Here is an 18,294-nt window from a genome sequence, read left to right as displayed (position 1 = left end):
GCAGAGGGAGTGGGAGAGGGAGAAGCAGGCTTCCCGCTGAGCAGGGAGCCCAATGCGGGGCTCGATCCCAGGACCGGGATCATGACCTGAGCCGAAGGCAGACGCTTAACGACTGAGCCACCCAGGCGCCCCAGGAAGAGAGAATCTTAAGCAGGCTCCATGCTGGGCATGGATCTCAAAACCCTGAGATCATGACCTGGACCAAAATCAAGAGTCAGACACTTAACTGACTAAGCCATCCAGGCACCCCTAAGGTTCTTTTTAAAATGTTGGTAGCCTCCTATTGTCAAGATAGGTGAAGACTTGATATCAGGTGTTATATTTTAGCAGAAGTAAGTTTCAGAACAAATTCCACCACACATACTGATGCAACCGGCATAGTACCGATTTTATCCTCAGGGGAGTCTACTCTTGCCTTAGGATCTCCAACCAACACCTTCCATGAAAGCTTACTCCAAGGTTAATGCAATAATATTTGTTTGAATGGCAGGACCAGCCAATATTCTTGTCATCTGCTCAGGTGACGGGAGACTCACTGAGGGGGGTGGTGAAATGCGAGTGAACATGGCTCTTGATCGGGGTGCTACAACTGATGACACTATTCCTAAGCAATCACCTATCTTGAATACCACTCATTTCACAAAGAAGGATTTATTTCTAATATCTTCATGCGATTACAAACCCTCTTTTGTAGATTTTTAGTAATGGTATTTTAAGTGCTATGTAACTTATTGCTGATCAGAATACTTCATATGCTGGGTAACTGCCCCAAGAATGTTGATTCATATTTGAGGTACTTGATATGCTTTCTGATTTCTTCTAGGGTGTAGATTGGCTTTAACTGGTACCTTCATGTTATACTATGAATATTGAAATATTTGAAAGTAAATTCCCTAGACACAGAGTCCAAGTTTTGTATGTAGATAGTAATACATAGCTTGAGTTTTTTTTTTTTTTTTAACTAGTTGCCTAAGACCTCCCATGGAATCACCAATAGAATACTGTGCTATTTAGACTTATTATTTAATGCAAAGTTCTAAGACAAGGTTTGTGGTAGGAGAAATCTGTGTTTTTATATCACACCAACAGGATAATGAATGGACATGGTAGCTGCACTGCCTAACTCCAGGGGATGCTACTCACCTTCTAGTGTATGTGTCCTGGGAATGGACTATTTAGGGGGAAATTAAGTGGGATTCTGTGATTGGTCCCTCAGAAAACATGACATTCCTGCCTCTGCATTGTTCCTTTGGCCATCACCCTTGCCCAGAATGATGTTCTCCATAGTCTTTCTGCATAGCTAAACCATGTTCACCCTTTAAGACCTAATCTAGATGCCTCCTTCTCTAGAAACTTTTCCTTGGTTCATTGTGTCCATGATAATCCCATCCTTCCTCCAAATTTATATAGCATTTCTTATCTTAATTACTCATTTGATGCTTATCACCTGTGTCTTCTGGAACTTTCTGTCTTCAATAATGTTATACTTTATTTTTGTACTGTAGATGCTGAAGAATTTTCCACATTTGTTAATTCCAGAATGAGTGATGAAAATGTATCCAAGACACAAACAGTTTATGATTCAGACTCTCAGTCAGGTCTTAGTGCTAAAGAAAAGGATCAAGCAGCAAATTTGAGTCTATTGGATCATTTTATGAAAATCTTCTTATATTGCAGGAGAGCAATGGTAAGGTGGTCCTTCTAATTTGCTAAATTAGTAGACATAAATCTCAGGCCATTAGTTTGAGCATGTAAGATGTATTTATTTACTTACTATCCATAATTTTAGTTTCAACTTTGAAACTAAATTTCCTGGGTTTCACATCAATCATTTTTGAGGTTTGCCTGCCATAGTGCTGAAGATTTACACATTGTGAGGTTGTCAGGGAGAGGGGTAAGCTGCTTTAGTCATAAGCCATCCATTGGTGTGGAGCTGAGGTGGCCTTTGTCCTTGTCTACACAATCTCTGTGAATATTCAGATACTCCTCTGCCACTTTCTTGCCACATATGGTACATGCACTTCTATGGTGGTGACACCAGTGGTTCCTCTCTGGAGTCTTGCTCCTGCCTGGGGTACCATAAACCCCTTTATTCCCTCTAGCACAGGGAACACTCTTTCTGGGCCACAGGAAAATCCTGCTCCTGGCCCCTGACCCCCTGTTTCTACAAACCAATTGTGTCTTCTCTCAAATGCTTTTCTTTTCTTAAATATTATATGCTACATTATTAAACTTAGAATCAGAATCATTAGCTACAGAGAAATTAGTTTCCTTTTTCTCATTGCAGGAATGGCATATACTTCAAACATCTCAAGAGTTGAGAGGAAATCTATCCTTTCTAGAACACTTGAGTTCCCATTTTCTCTGTGGAGAGGGTGCTTTCTTGAAAAATGTGAAGTAAACCCACATCATCCCCCATGACCATGAGCATTGCATCCTATCCTTTCCACCAGCTTCAGGGCCCTGGAAGGTCTGGGTCCTGCTCACTTCTTGGAACTCAGTTCATCTTGCTCTCATTCAGTCCACTCTCCTCTGTGTGATCTTGAAAGCACTGAGCTTGTTTCTTTCTCGTCCCTCAAGTTCATCCTCCATCCTTTGCAGTTGCTGCTCCCTCAGTTTCAAATGCTGTCCTCCCAACACTCTCTCCCCCACCTTCCTATGACTTGCTCAACTCAATATTCAAGTCTCTGCTCATGTCACCTCCTCAGAGAGGACTTTTTTCCTGACCACCCCCGTCAAAAAGGGCATATCCTTTCATGCTTGTCAGATTCTGACTCATTTCTGCTTTATTTTTCTTTATGATACTTATTATTCCCTGAAACTATATTTTCATTTGTCCACTTACCTAGTGTTCAGTCTCCACTAATAAATTGAAGCAGCATGAGGGCAGACCTGGTTACCCTTGCTAATTGCCACATTCCCAGAATCTAGAACAATGGAAATGTTGGAGTCAGACTGCTGGTGTGCAAATCTTAGCTAACCACTTAGTAGATCATGACCTTGGGCAAGTTAGCTCCATGCCTGTGTTTCCTTATCTGTAAATTAAATAGAATACTAGTGCACACTTATTTCATAGGAGCTATTGTTAGAATTAACTGAGATGATATAAGTGACACATAATAAATGGTGTTAGTTATTTTTTATTATTGACATAATTTTTGCAGAAAGATGAAGTTGTTCAGAGATCTCTAACTTTTGAAACTATGGGGTTTTTTTAATGTTGTGTTTGTCTTAGGTTCTTGCTCATCGTGGTGGCTATTGGACTCTGCTCCAGAATTGCTGTCGGGCCCTTTGGAACTTTACTCAGGAGCTGCAGATACTTCTAAAACAAGCAGTGGATATGTATAAAACATTTCCTATTAGCCAGGATAGTTTCCTCTGTACCTGTGTTTTGCCATTCTATTTGGGAGCGGAATTACTTATTGATATGTTAATAGAACTACAAAATATCAATTCTATTAAGGTAAGGGCATTTGGGTAATTATTTTTACTGCATCCAATTAATAAATGCTTTTTACCATGTACCTTGAGATAAATAGAAATTAATATTTTCCTTGAGTTCTTACTTGGTTTGTCTGTATTTCATTTGCTTCATTATTATTATTTGGTTCACAATACATAGCTCACATTGATGTTAATTGTAAATATCTTAGCCTGAAAATTCAACTTTTTAAAGGAAAGAGAAAGTAACATTTACTGAGTTCCAGCTTCTGTATAAACTAACTGTAATGGTTTTAATCCTCATGGCAATTTTTTTGACAGAGAAACAGACCCCAAGAGAGATCATATAGCTTGTCAGTTGCTCTTAACTTCACTGCTTTGTCTGTCCTTGTTCTATTATTCCAGATCTGGTAGAATTTGCAGCCATTTAAATCTACCACACTATGTTTTAAAACATGAAAATAAAATTGAAAAAAATGCAAACATGATATAACCCAAACAATTGAAATTTAATAAACACAGAAGCACATTGAGTCATGGAATTTATAACATTTCCAGACAAAAAATATGTGAAAACAGTAGCACAAGAGACAGAGTAATAAGTTCTTTTACACTTTTTATAAATATAAAGTAGTACACTATTAACTCTAAGTGGAATGTAATATGTTAAGGATGCATTTAATAACCCTTAGAGTAATACCAAAAAAGAGATAGAGCTACAAAGCCGTTTCAGTGAAGTGGAAACTAAATAGTGGTCAATGAATTAAAGAAGGCATAAAAAAAGAAACAGGAACAGAAACATACAGGCAAAACAGAAAGCAAATAGCAAATAATAAATCTACCCCAATCATATCAATTACTATATTAAATAAAAGTGGCTTAAACACCCTAATCAAAAGGCAAAGTATGTTGGATAAAAAGAAAGACATGTAATAGTTGGCCACATGAGAAGTATTCTGAATATAAGAAATTGATTGAAAATAAATCAGTGGAAAGGAATATACCATGAATAATACAGTAAACATAAAAAACTGGTGAGACTTATTAATATTAGATAAAATAACCTTTAAATCAGGGAGTATTTTGACAGATAAAGAGAGACATTTTCTAATGAGAAGAGGCTTAATTAATGAAGAAGACATACTAACCATAAATGTGTATGCTCCTAATAAGAGAGATTCAGAGTATACTCTGGACACCCAAAACATGAAGAGCTTCCAGAATGGTGAAAGCATTGATGTGTTGGGTGACTCCATGGGGAGAGAACATGGAAACCCCTTATCCAGGACCCTTCTGGACTATGTACCTCTTTCATTTGGCTGTCCCTGAGTTGTACCTTTATAATAAAACTGTGATCCTTAGTATAGTGTTTTAAGTGAATGACAACCAATTATTGAATCTGAGGGGGCTATGGAAACCCCTAAATTTATAGCTGTTCAGTCAGAAGTGCAGGTGACCTGAGACTTGTGGCTGACATCTGAAATAAGGGCAGTCTTGTGGAGGACTAAGTCTTTAAACTCTTGGAGTCTGACCTTAATTCTGGTTAGGTAGTTAGTGTCAGAATTGAAGTGCAGTACACATAAAAGGGTTAGAAACAGAGCACAAGTGCATATGGTGTGCTCACCAAGATGGATCATATGCAGGGTCAAAAAATAAGTCATAATAAAATTTAAAAGACTGAAATCTTGAAGAGTATGTTCTCTGACCCCTACCTTATGAATAGACCAATAGAAATTAGGAAGAAAAATCTCCAAATATCTGGAAATTAACACAGTTTTAAATAATCCATGGATAAAAGAAGAAAACACAAGAGAAACTTAAAAATATTTCAAACTGGACAACATATCAACATTTGTGGGATGCAGATAAACCAGTATGTAGAAGAACTTAATAGTTTTAAATGTATAAGAGTAAAGAAGAAAGATATAACATCAGTTATCTAAGTGTCCACCTATAGGAGCTCAAAAAAGAACAGATTCAATCCAAAGTAAGTAAAAAGAACAAAGAAAATAAGTGAAAGAATAAGAGCAGAAATAATTTATATATAAAACAACAAAATTAATAAAGTTAATAAATTAATCATTTGAAAAGATTATTAAAATTGGCAGAATCCTAGGAATACTGATGAACAAAAGAAAGAAAAGCATAAATAACTGACATTAGTGATGAAAGAGAGATATAACTACAGATTCTATAGATATTAAAAGAAAAATGAGAGAATATTATGATCAATTTTTACTAATGAATTTGATAACTTTAAATGAAATGGACATGTTTATCACAAAGCACAGCTTAAATCTGACACAAGAAGCAATAGAAAAAATGAATTGCCCAAAATATATTAAGGAAAATGAATTTATAATTAGGAACTTTGAGATAAAGAAAACTCCATACCCAGAATATTTCCCTGCAGAATTCGAGCAAACATAAAAGGACAAAATCATACACAAAAATTTTTTTCAGAAGCGAAGCCAGCCTAACCCTGACAGATAATATCAAAAAGAGAAGTATGAACCAATATCCCTCATGAACATAGACACAAAACTCCTTAATGAAATATTAGCAGATCAATCCCAGCAATATATAAAATATGCAAATGAGGTCTATAATATCTATAGTTATACAAATGATGATCAAGTGGGTTTATCCCAGAAATGTAAGGTTAACATTTAAAGATCAATCAAGCAGTGCCTGGGTGGCTCAGTTGGTTAAGCGTCCAACTCTTGGTTTTGGCTCAGGTCGTGATCTCAGGGTGGTGAGATCAAGCACCATGTTGGGCTCTGCACACAGTGTGGAGTCTGCTTGAGATTCTTTCCCCCATCTTTTCCCTCCCCATCTGCTCCTCCCCCTGTTCGTGTGTGCCCTTTCAAATAAAAAAATAAAAATCTTAAAAAAAAATAAAGATCAATCAAGGTAATTCACCATATTAACAGGATAAAAGAGACAAATTATATGACCATTGAAATAGATACAGCAAAAGCATTTACAAAATTTGATACCACTTTTTCCACCTGCTTTCCCTCCCCTTGAGTGCTGCTCTAGCTGCATTGCTCTTGCTCTGAATTCTGGGTTCCTCCTAAGCCAGGGCTGCTGTTCTCTTTCTCTGGATGTCGTCATATTATCTACCTGGACCTCATCAGTCATGATGAGATGTTCTCTGACATCTACAAGATTCAGGAGGTTGCAAATGAGCTGTGCCTGGAGGTGAGGGAGAAAATAGTAGGACAGAAGGTACCATTGATGGAAATGGACTTGGTTGAAGGCCCCCAAGGCGAAGGTACTGAAAGCACAGTAATCATTGGTGTTGATGTTGTCGGGAACCATTACTTACAGAAAACAAGCTTCACAAATGAAGCCTCCGAAAAGTACATCATAGATTATAGGAAATCAGTCTAAGGCAAACTTGAAGAACAGGGATCAGAAAGTGTAAACCTTTTATAACAGAGGCTGCAGACAAATCAAGCACATCTTTGCTAATTCAAAACTACCAGTTCTTTATTTGTGAAGACATGAATTCAGATGGCATGGTTGCTCTGCTGGACTACTGTGAGGATGGTGCGACCCTATGTATGATTTTCTTTAAGGATGGTTTATAAATGAAAAAATGTTAACAAAATGGCAATTACTTTAGATTGATCACCTGTCATCGTAACTGGCTGCTGCTTTTCACACATCCACACAACACCAGGACTTGGACAATTGGGTGATGTCATCTTGATCTCTTCATTTATTTTAATGTTGATTTATTTGGAGTGGAGTCCTTTATTTTAAAAGAAAAAACCATATCATGTAGGTTGCCTAAAAATAAAATGCATTTAAACTTATTTGAGAGAGTACCTCTTAATTTAATATGTATTTAAACTAAGTCTGTCTTATAGTGTTCTGGAGAAGATAGAGCCTGGTTGTAGACCACAAATAGAAAGCGTAAGACTGTGTTCAGATAACTTCTACAGGGAAAACTCTTCTGGGACTGGTATATTGAAAAAAACAACAACAAGAATTACAAGTCTTAATTCTAAGTTGAAGTAAAGGAAAAGACCATATTCATAGAGTACCAAATGTGAAGTGGATCATTATACATTTCATCACCTACAAACAGAAGTAGTTAACTCTGGAAGACATTATCAAAAGAATAAGAAGAGACTAATACAATTGGAAGCAAAACAAAAACAATGTCATTGATGTTAAAGACTCTCAGCAAACTAGAAATACCTGATAAAAAGTAGTATCTACTGTTAACATCATACTTAATGATGAAATATTACGAGCTTCCCTCTAAGATTGGGAACAAAGCAAGGATGTCTGTTCATACCACTTTTGCTCAATACCATGCCAGAGATCCTGACAGGTACAATAAGGCAGATAAAGAAACAAAAGGCATGTGGATTGGAAGGGAATAATATGAGTTTTTACATAGAAAATTCTAACTCTTTAGGACTCTATAAAACAACTACTAGAACTAATAAACAAAATAGCACATAAAGTCAATATAAAAAATTTCTTTGTACTAACAGAAAACAACTAGGAAATGAAAATTTAAAAATACCATTCAAAATATCAAGTTTCTAGGAATATATTTAAGGAAATGCATGTAAGATTTTTACACTGAAAATTATAATGCATTGCAGAAAAAAATTAAAGAAGATCTAAATAGACACAGAGATATATCATGTTCATGAACCAAAAGACTTAATATTGCTAGGATATCATTTATTTCCAATTTGATCTATTGATTCAGGGAAATTCGAATGAAAATTCCAACAGACATTTTTTTTCGGTATAAATTGAAAGTTCATTTTTTTTTTTTAAGATTTTATTTATTTATTTGAGAGAGAGAGAATGAGAGAGAGCACATGAGAGGGGGGAGGGTCAGAGGGAGAAGCAGACTCCCTGCCGAGCAGGGAGCCCGATGCGGGACTCGATCCAGGGACTCCAGGATCATGACCTGAGCCGAAGGCAGTCGCTTAACCAACTGAGCCACCCAGGCGCCCGAAAGTTCATTTTAAAACTTATAAGCAAATGCAAAGAAATGTGAATGGCCAAGAAAATCTTTAAAAAGAACAAATTTGGAGAACTCCCTACCTGATTTCAAGGTTTATCAATGATGTAGTAATTAGAAGAGTATGATATTGGCATAAAGAGAAACATATCAATGGGATAAAAAGAGACTCTTGAAACAGACTCATACATATGGTCAATATTTTACAAAGATGTCAAAACAATTCAAAAGACTCAAAAAAGAAGTAACAACTCTTAGCACCCAGATGGGTTCTTTAAAAACCATTTCCCAATAAAAGAAATAGGACTCCTTGGTGGGAAAAAACAAAGGCTGATTACCTTTTCTATGTGAATTATACTTGAGGATAACCAAATAATTAACAGTCAAGGAAGAGAAATTTTTCTTTATAGAATTTTCAGGTAATAAGAAAGAATGTTGAAATTAGAATATCAGGATTTTGCAGTTCTTTGTGAATTCATGGGGGGATGAACAGCACCAGTGAAGTATACTTGTTGGAAAAAAATAAACTGGAAGCAGGGCAAGTATTTAAATCTAACCAACAATTTACAGAAGATCCGGGGACAGAGAAACATTTAGAATGAAACCATGGGGATGCAACAATAGAAATTCCGACCATGGAAACTCTACAAGACAAATAACCTGGATTCTTCAACAAAAAAATTGAAGTGAAAAAGGAGAAGTTGAAACCTGTAGATTAAAAAAGACTTAAGAGACATAAATGCAATGTTTGGACCTTATTTTGATCCCATTCCAAATTAATGCACTCAAAAATTTATAAGGTATAAAGGAAATGTGAACACTAGTTATTCAATAATGTTTTGAAGGATTTTTTTGCTAATTTCTTTTGTTAGGTGGGATTATATTATTGTGGTTATGTTTCTGTAAAAACAATTCTTGTCTTTTTAGAGACACATGATGAAGTATTTATAGATTAATATAATTTTGGGGATGTAATTAAAAATACTGGGGGAAGTGGGTATGTGTACAGATTAAACCAAGTAGATCCCAAAAGTTGATAATTGGTTGAAGCTGGTTGTGGGTATATAGGGCCTCAGTATATTATTTTCTCTGCTTTTGTAAGTGTTAGAAATTTTCTTTAATAAAAGGTTTTTTTTTTTTTTTTTTTTAAATTACACATGGCCCATATTTAATCTTCAGAATATAAAGACTGGTCTTGACCATGCCAGAAACTTCACTTTCCATATGCTATTTTCATCCCCAAATGCCAGTGCTGCTTATTTCTCAATATTGTTGGGTAATGTTACCAAAATTAGGAAGTAAATAGATAATACTTTTTTCCTTCTCTCTTGATGGTTGGAAATACAATGTCAGTTTTGTTGTTGATGAAAGCTATATTGGAAGATATAGTAACCACAGAGGGCTTCCCTCTCCTTCATCCCAGAAGTAAACTTACCATGTAGGCATAGGCATGACTAACTGATATCAGATACCCTCTTCTTCATGGATGGCCCAGGAAAGTTATTTCATTTGGACCCAGGAAATTTACCCATGTCTGAAGAAAGAATATGTCATCCTATAGGTAGGCAGGCTCTGACAGAGCAGTCATCTTGGAAAAGTTGAGTGGGACAGGCTTGATTTCTTCTACACTCACCAAGAGGATTGAGTAAAGGCCAAGAATGCCTCCACATGGAACCCTGAAGTCAAGTTAATGGAGAGAACCCTTTATGCAGCTCTGTGCTGCTGGAGGTCTTACTGTAGAATCAGTGGGTAGAAGGGTGGAGCTCATAACATCAACAAAATGGAAACTACCCTTTATTGAGTATGTCCCATGTGCTAAGGAGGGAAATTCACATGGGTCACATATGGCACACCTCTTATTCACACCTACACAAGACTGACTTTAGGCATTCATATTACATTGCACAGCCAGATGACTTCCTAGGTCTCTTCCAACCTCAAGGACCATGAATCTTGTTAGCGATATTTGTCCTTTACTTGGTAGAGGAAGGTTGGTACCTTCCGTCCTCTATGTGTGGATTACCCTTAATAGTAACACCAGCTTAAGAGGGGCTGGTCTTGAGTTACCCAACTATTTGTTGGGCTGCAACCTGGCTTATAGGTGGATCTAAGGGTTTTTTTTTTTTTTTGTCTCAAGAATTTCTAAGGATATACACAGATGCATCAGGGACTCTTGGGAAATGAATACATTAGTTACATAGTACCTCTGACTTAGGCAAAAACAGGGTTTTCTAGAAGATTTCCTTCTCCATAGGTTTGACCTTTGTATCAGGGAATTGGACATATTATGCCACAGACTGATGAATGTAACCAGTGTATTATGGAAACTTAATAATTTGCATATACTAAAACCTGTTCTTCAAAACTTTATCTTATTTGTTTAATGTCCTTACTTACATAGGTAGTGACTGTGGACCAGGAAGTATGGACCTCAGTCTGTGCTGTCTAATATGGTAATGACTAGCCATATGTGGCTATTTTATAAAGTTAAGCTTAAATTAATTAAAATTAAATGAAATTAAAAATCCAGTTGCAATGGTCATATTTCAGTAGCTCCAATATCCACACATGCTTGGTGGCTACTATATCAAGCAACAGACATAGCACATTTCCATCATCATAGAAAGTTCTTTGGAATAGCAGTGTTCAAGCTTTGATTTGCATAATAAAAACATTTAATTTTTTTTTATCTTCAGTTCTTTTCCTGTTATATTTTCTATCACATTCAGTTTTCAGAAAAAAAATGTGTAGTGAAATCTGAAAATACATTTTTTTCCATGTGCTACTTTCAGGTTATTGAAGAAAAAGGGGAGTTCAGTGTTCCAAGCTGCTATGGAAATATTAAAAATGATAACGGTGGTTCTAGCCTTGATTTTGAGCATCTTTTGGATGATGTAAATGTGGTTGATTTGAAATGGATCCATAACTTTGTGTTGAAATCTCTGGAACTTTTGTATCAAGTGGAAAAATGGGAAACACTGGTATCACTTGCTATCCAGTTCAATACAATTTCACAGTAAGTACTGCTGTGAGGGCAATTAAAAGTGACAAGCTTCCATGGGCACCTGAGTGGCTCAGATGGTTAAGCGTCTGCCTTCGGCTCAGGTCATGATCTCAGGGTCCTGGGATCGAGTCCCGCATCGGGCTTCCTGCTCCTTGGGAGCCTGCTTCTCCCTCTGCCTCTCATGAATAAATAAATAAAATCTTAAAAAAAAAAAGTGACAAGCTTCCATTTATTTATTTATTTATTTTTAAAAATTTTATTATGTTATGTTAATCACCATACATTACATCATTATTTTTTGATGTAGTGTTCCATGATTCATTGTTTGTGTATAACACCCAGTGTTCCATTCAGTATGTGCCCTCTTTAATACCCATCACCAGGCTAACCCATCCCCCTCCCTCCCTCCCCTCTAGAACCCTCAGTTTGTTTCTCAGAGTCCATAGCCTCTCATGGTTTGTCTTCCCCTCCGATGTCCCCCCCTTTATTTTACCCTCCTACTATCTTCTTTTTTTTTTTTTTAACATATAATGTATTATTTATTTCAGAGGTACAGGGACAAGCTTCCATTTAAAAAATGCATTTTAACTAATGTCTGCTTTTTAATGTATTTCTACCTCTCTCTAGTGAGAGATACACAGAGCAAGTGACACCACTCCTGGTGTATGCACAGCGTCAGCTTCTTCTAAGAATATCCAAGTTCAATGGCCCGGATGCTACCCAACAACCTTGTGCAAGATATGAGGCTGAATACAAAGAGAAGGTGAGTTTGGCTTTATTATTCATGCAGTTGTGATTTCTGAGGAGTGCACGTATAAAATACAAATATTTAGGGATCAGATAAATATTATTTTTACTTAGGCATTTATCATTCAAATCAACAAACGTTATTGAAAGCCTGTTATGTGCCAATATTTACAAGGTAAACAAAAATTAAGTCCTTATACATAGGAAACTTACATTCAGGCCAGAGCTGATACATTCATTAGGCACAGTGAGGACATTATCTAGAGCCACCAAACTTTTAGAGGCCCACTAAATGTTTTAATTTTTTTAATGTGAAGAAAAAAGTAACTTTTAGGTCAAAGAAAAGGTTTTAATTTTTACTAATACTGTATTTGTATTTATGCCAACATAATCATATGATACAATTTTTAATATTTTTTATGGAGGTGTGGGCCCATGAAAGTGAAAGTGTGTAAGGACCATGAAAATCATGGTGCAGCTTTGAGTTAGGTGGAGGAAAGGGTAGTAAATTCTTTCACTTATTAATTTAATAAATGTGTGTCGACTATCTAATACCAGAACCATGGCATACAGTTATACAGTTTGCGACCTGGCCCAGGGCATCCAGTGTACGTGAGGACTGAAATCTAGTCCCACCTCCCATACCACTCTGTGTGCTTGTGGTGTTGCGGCCACAAGTGAGGGCTCCATTTTCTTCTCACAGAGGTTCCTTACGGCCCTTGCATATTCTTGCCTCCTACATATTCTAACACAATGAGAATACAGTCTGAGTTCTTGCTTTATGGAGTTTAATTTTGGAGGGGTAGAGGTAGGGCCAGATAATAAACATGTAAACAGATACATAAACAGGTTTATGATCATTATGAGTTCTCTGAAGAGACTAAAATGGGTCCATGGGTTAGAGATAGGTGGGGTGGGAGGTAGAAATCTGGAATGCCTCTTGGAAACGGTAACCTTTGATGAGAAATGGCCAGCCATACATAAGAGAGAGCCTTCCAGCCCAAGGGAAGAATAAGGGCAAAGGCCCTGAGGTGGGACAGGAAGAAGGCCTGAGTGGCTGGAATGTCACAGACAGGGGCGAGAGTGAAAACAGGGGGGCTTTGCTTCTTCCTCTTCTCCCCAGTGTCTTAATGGTAGTGTGTCCCAGGACTTTGTTCTTGGTCCTCCTGTCTTCTTTATCCACATCCTCTCCCTTGGTGAGCTCATTCAGTCTGTGGCTCTAAGTACTGTCTTTATAATAATGACTTTTGAAATTACAGCTTCAGTCTAGACCTTTCTCCTGAATTCTGTGTTGACATGTAATTCCCTGTATCAGTCAGGGTTCAATCAGAGAACCAGAACCGGTAGGATCTATTATCTATCTATCTGTCTGTCTGTCTGTCTATTTTTCTGTCATATATCCATCAAGATTTATTACAAGGAATTGGCTTATTTGATTGTGGGGGCTGGCCAGATGAGTCCAAAATTATAAGGTGGTCAGTCAGGATCATGAGCAGGAAGGAAACTTACAGGTGTGACCAGAAGCTGTTATCCTTAGGCAGTCAGTGAGGGATGATCCAGTGAGTAGACCTAGATGCTGTTTGGAGTCTGGAGACCCTCCAGCAGCACATCAGTGACTCACCTGCTTAGGTCAGGCCCACGAAGATAATCTCTTTAGTTTAAAGGAAATTTATTAGGGACTTTAATTAGTATCTGCAAAATCCCTTCAGAGTGGCAGCTAGATGAGTGTTTGAATAGCTGGGATGAAGTGTGTGTATGCTGCAAAATGGATACTTCCCTCCCTTTTGTCCTCGTAGTTTAGCCTAACCAAGTTGACCCATCAAATTTCATCATGCTGCCTAATCAACGTGTCTAATACACTTCTAAAATTTAGTATATTTCAAAGCAAACCTGTTCTGACAAGTCTTCCCCACTTCAACTGATGACAACACTGTTCTCCTAGTTGCTCAGGCCAGACACCTTTGAGACATCTCAGACCCCTCTCTTGCTTTAATTACCCCACTTCAAAGTGGTTATCAAATCTTCTACCTTCAAAATGTATTCAGAATCTGACCACTTATCACTACCTCCACCACTCCTGCTCTGATCCAAGCCCTTGTTATATTTGCTTGGATTCATGCAATGACTTCCTAATTAGTCTTCTTGCTTCCAACCTCCCTGAATCCCTGCCTCCAGCCTATAGTCTATTCTCAATGCAGCAGGTAGAATGACCCCTTAAAAACCTAAGTCAGATCATGTCATTCCTCTTCTTTAAACCCTACAGCAGCTTCCCATCTGATTCAGAGATAAGGTGAACATCCTTATCATGGCCTTAATGCCCCACGCATTCCCCTGTCATCTCCAGTGACTCATCTCCTAATACTCCCCTGAAGGTTTCAGCTGCTCTGTTCTTTAAGACTTCCTGCCTTGGGATCCTCCCATTTGCTGCTCCCCTGCTTGGGAAGCTTCTCCCCCAAATACCCACACTGATTTTTTCTCACCTTTTTCTAGTCTTTGCTAAATGTCACTTTCTGTGTGAGGACTATTCTCACTATCCTATATAAAGGATTGCTCTATTTCTCTCTACAGCATTTATAACTCTTTAATATACTCTATAATGTACCCTTCTATTTTCCTCATTATATTTCTACTTCCTCTAGAATAGGTTCCATAAATATAGGAACTTTTGTTTGCTTTGTTCACTGTATTATCCTTGAGCTTGGAGTAGTGACTGACACATAATAAATGTTCATTTAAGATTTATTTAATGAAGCTGGGAGTTGGGAAGGACTAGGTCAAATGGGGCCTTATTAGGCTATGGGAAAGAATTTGCATTTTATTAGACTGTTTACATCTCATTGTATAAGTACCTACAAGGGACAATAAAGAAGCAGCATCTACATCAGACTGAGATTCAAAGAGGTCTGTATTTTGAGAAATAGGTTAGTTCAAGGAATAGGAATGGAGAAACAAAAGTTCTTGGACTTTTTTTTTTTTTTTTTTTTAGAGAGAGGGAGAGAGCAGGTGCACCCACTAGCAGAGGAGGGGCAGAGGGAGAGGGAGAGAGAGAATCCCAAGCAGGCTCCATGCTGAGCATGGAGCCTGATGCAGGGCTCGATATCACAACCCTGAGATCATGACCCAAGCCGAAATCAAGAGTTGGATGCCTAACTGACTGAGCCACCCAGGTGCCCCAGTTCTTGGACCTTTTAAAAGAATTTCCTTTTGTTTAAAATTTTTCTGATTTCAGATATTTTATAATTTTAGGACTTAAGTGTCTGTTAGAAAATAAATTTTTAAAATACTACAGAGGAAGTTAGTTCTGAAAAACTTCACCAGGGAAGTTTAAATTGCATTCATTATGAGTAGGGTGGAAAAATCAGCCACTGGAAAAGCAGCCTATATTTTAGATATGTTTCAACTTGCATAATAGGAGATATATTTAGACTAGTGGATTTATAGAATATCAGAAAATCATATTCTCATTGCTCTACATAATTTGCCTAATGCCTCTCCAGCTGTGCTGAACAAAAGAAATATGAAAAGTTATGTGGCTGCTTTTTTTCCTGAAAGTTGTCATGATCAAGTGCTACTCTGCTAGCTTTTATTTGTAGCATCCTTTTATATTTCTTCTTTTTGACAAGGGAAAAATAAGATAAACATTTTAACAAATTTTTAGCCATAAATACCTGACCAAATAGTATTTGTTTTCCTTTTTCCTTTTTAAGATAACCTGCCGAAATTTCATTGGGAAGCAGCTCAAGATTAATCCTTCAACCAGTGAAGTAACAGATACAGAAAACTGTGCAGATATCCTAAAAAAGTTTATCTATTCAGGTTGGAACCATTTTAGCTTGAAGCTTTTTTAAAGCAAGGTTTGCTGTTGTGTTCTGCATGTCAGCTCTTCCATAATTAAAATGTTTGCAAAATCTCTTTTGCAGGCTTATTGGACTGAAAATAACCCATTTGATATTTACCATCTTATGTTGCTATAAATGTCACAAGGGGAATTAAAACATGTGTTTATTAGTTTAATCTGTAAATTAAAGAAGGGAAGGAAAAAGTGAACGGAAAATTATTTGAAAAATAAGCATGAAAAAGACTGTTGTGTACATTTCCCCCCGTTTTTATTTCACTTGGGAACTCTTCATATTGACCTGTTGCCGCTCTCTTTGAAGCTCTGTCTTGACTCTCATAGTAACTCCCATTCCCATAATCAGTGTAGATTGTTCTCCTATTGGCTGTATCATGGTTAAGTTGTAGGTCTTTTCACTAGAGCACAGGAGAAGACAAAGGGACGTCATGGCTCCTTTGCTTTCAGCTGAGAAACCCTCTTGGAATATTTTGGCAGTGCAGCTTATAGGATTGAAGCAATAGAATAAGATGAAAATGGGGAACAATGCTTTCTCTCAATTGTGCTTGTCATGTGCCTCTGTTTCTGGTATAGGAAAGGAATGCAGATCTTCCCTTTGCCATGTTAGGATTCTTTCATTTATTTATCCATTGATTTTATGTATGTATGTGTGTAGGTATGTAATCATCTATTCCTTTATTGAGACAGTTAGGCGGCCATTCAGTCATTCAGCAAACATTTACTGAATGTCCACCGTGTGTTAGGTGCCATACTGGGTACTGAGACTACAAAGAGACTAAAGATTTATTGAGATTAAAGATTTGTTATCCCGGAATTTACAACCCATTGAAAGAGACTGATAAATAAAGCAGAGACTATGGTATAGAGTGATAAGGTCTGTCATATTATGGCTACCCCTGCTGTTTTCCACTGTAAGCAGTAGTAGTAAACAGCATCGCTGTGCAGAGACTGTGTGCAATTTGGTAGAGGTAAAGGAAAAAGGAAAAGGCAAAGCTGAGGTTAGAAACGTTGGCAGGAAGGCCTTAGAAGGCAGGATAAAGAGGGACGCCTGGGTGGCTCAGTCGTTAAGCGTCTGCCTTCGGCTCAGGTCGTGATCCCAGGGTCCTGGGATCAAGCCCCGCATCGGGCTCCCTGCTCAGCAGGAAGCCTGCTTCTCCCTCTCCCACTCCCCCTGCTTGTGTTCCCTCTCTCACTGTCTCTCTCTGTCAAATAAATAAATAAAATCTTAAAAAAAAAAAAAGAAGGCAGGATAAAGAGATGCAGATCTATCTGGATGGCTGAAGGGAACTAGTTATGAGGATTTAAAGAAGGGCAGTGAAACGATCATATTTGTGCTTTGGAAAGAACCTTAGGCAGCAGTGTGGGGAATCAATTGAAAGCACAGCACATGGAAGCAGAAGAGCAGCTACTCCTACTTGTACATTAAAGATGTGATGAGGCTCTGGATTTAGGTGAGGAGAATATAAGAGTAGACAGATATGAGAGAAAGGCCGAGGAAGTAAGTCCCCAGGACTGTGTTCTATACTGGTTAGATGAGGATGGGAGGAGTCCAAGATGCCTTGGTTTCTGGCTTGGGTGGCTAGATGGATGTGATGTCTTCACTCTACAGGAAAACTGAAGGGAGGAATAGCTCAGAGGAAGTTACTTAGGAAGTACTGAGTTTGAGGTGCCAGGATGAAACCTGAGTAGAACTATTCAGTATATGGTTAGATAGACCAGTCAGGCATTCAGCAGAGATTTATATTTTCGTTGTCCATATATTGGTGGTGGTTGAAATCAGGGGCTTCTATGAGGTCACTCAGGGAGAGTTTTATGGAGTATAGACCTGAGGATGGCCTCACTTTGGAAGCTGTGTCATTCAAAGTGGGCTACGCTATACAGTAGTAATAAACAACCCCCAAATCTCATTGCTTTCACACAAGGGCTAGTCCATTTTTTTCGCTCATGCCACCGTGTTTGATGAGTTGAGTACTGAGCTGCTGCTCATCATAGGTTGATGGAATCTCCATCTTGACACAAGTTTCCGTAATTGTTTCCAAGGCAGAAAGGAGAACATGAATTTACCCTCTAGAGGAGCCATACTGAGAGGCTAGGGCAGAAGGGAAGGAGAGAATGGGCCCCAAAACAGGAAGTTTATAGGTGGTAAGGGCAGAAGTTGAAGGTATTCTCACTGGGTACTGAAGATTTTCTTAATAAAGGAAGGGGTTGAGAGCATAGCCAAGGTTGCTAGGGTAGGAGATTTCAGGAGGA

The 18,294-nt window shown here is 37.8% G+C and overlaps 1 protein-coding gene and 1 pseudogene across 1 annotated transcript in view; both read left to right on the top strand.

Annotated features, from left to right (window-relative positions):
* Window positions 1–18,294, top strand: part of CFAP54 (cilia and flagella associated protein 54) — a 294,742-nt gene that overhangs the window by 138,748 nt on the left and 137,700 nt on the right. Inside the window, exons 35-39 of the mRNA XM_034987789.1 lie at window positions 1,506–1,687; window positions 3,236–3,463; window positions 11,233–11,456; window positions 12,072–12,207; window positions 15,899–16,007. Coding sequence (XP_034843680.1) covers window positions 1,506–1,687; window positions 3,236–3,463; window positions 11,233–11,456; window positions 12,072–12,207; window positions 15,899–16,007 — 879 coding nt within the window. The remainder of the gene's footprint in view (window positions 1–1,505; window positions 1,688–3,235; window positions 3,464–11,232; window positions 11,457–12,071; window positions 12,208–15,898; window positions 16,008–18,294) is intronic.
* LOC117998464 lies at window positions 4,852–7,052 on the top strand (annotated as a pseudogene).

This window comes from Mirounga leonina, unplaced genomic scaffold (assembly GCF_011800145.1).
Source record: "Mirounga leonina isolate KUSES-001 unplaced genomic scaffold, KU_Mleo_1.0 Mir_418, whole genome shotgun sequence".
Classification (NCBI taxonomy): Eukaryota; Metazoa; Chordata; class Mammalia; order Carnivora; family Phocidae; genus Mirounga; species Mirounga leonina.
The sequence above is the reverse complement of the archived record's forward strand: the minus strand, read 5'-3'. Positions and strand labels throughout refer to the sequence as shown.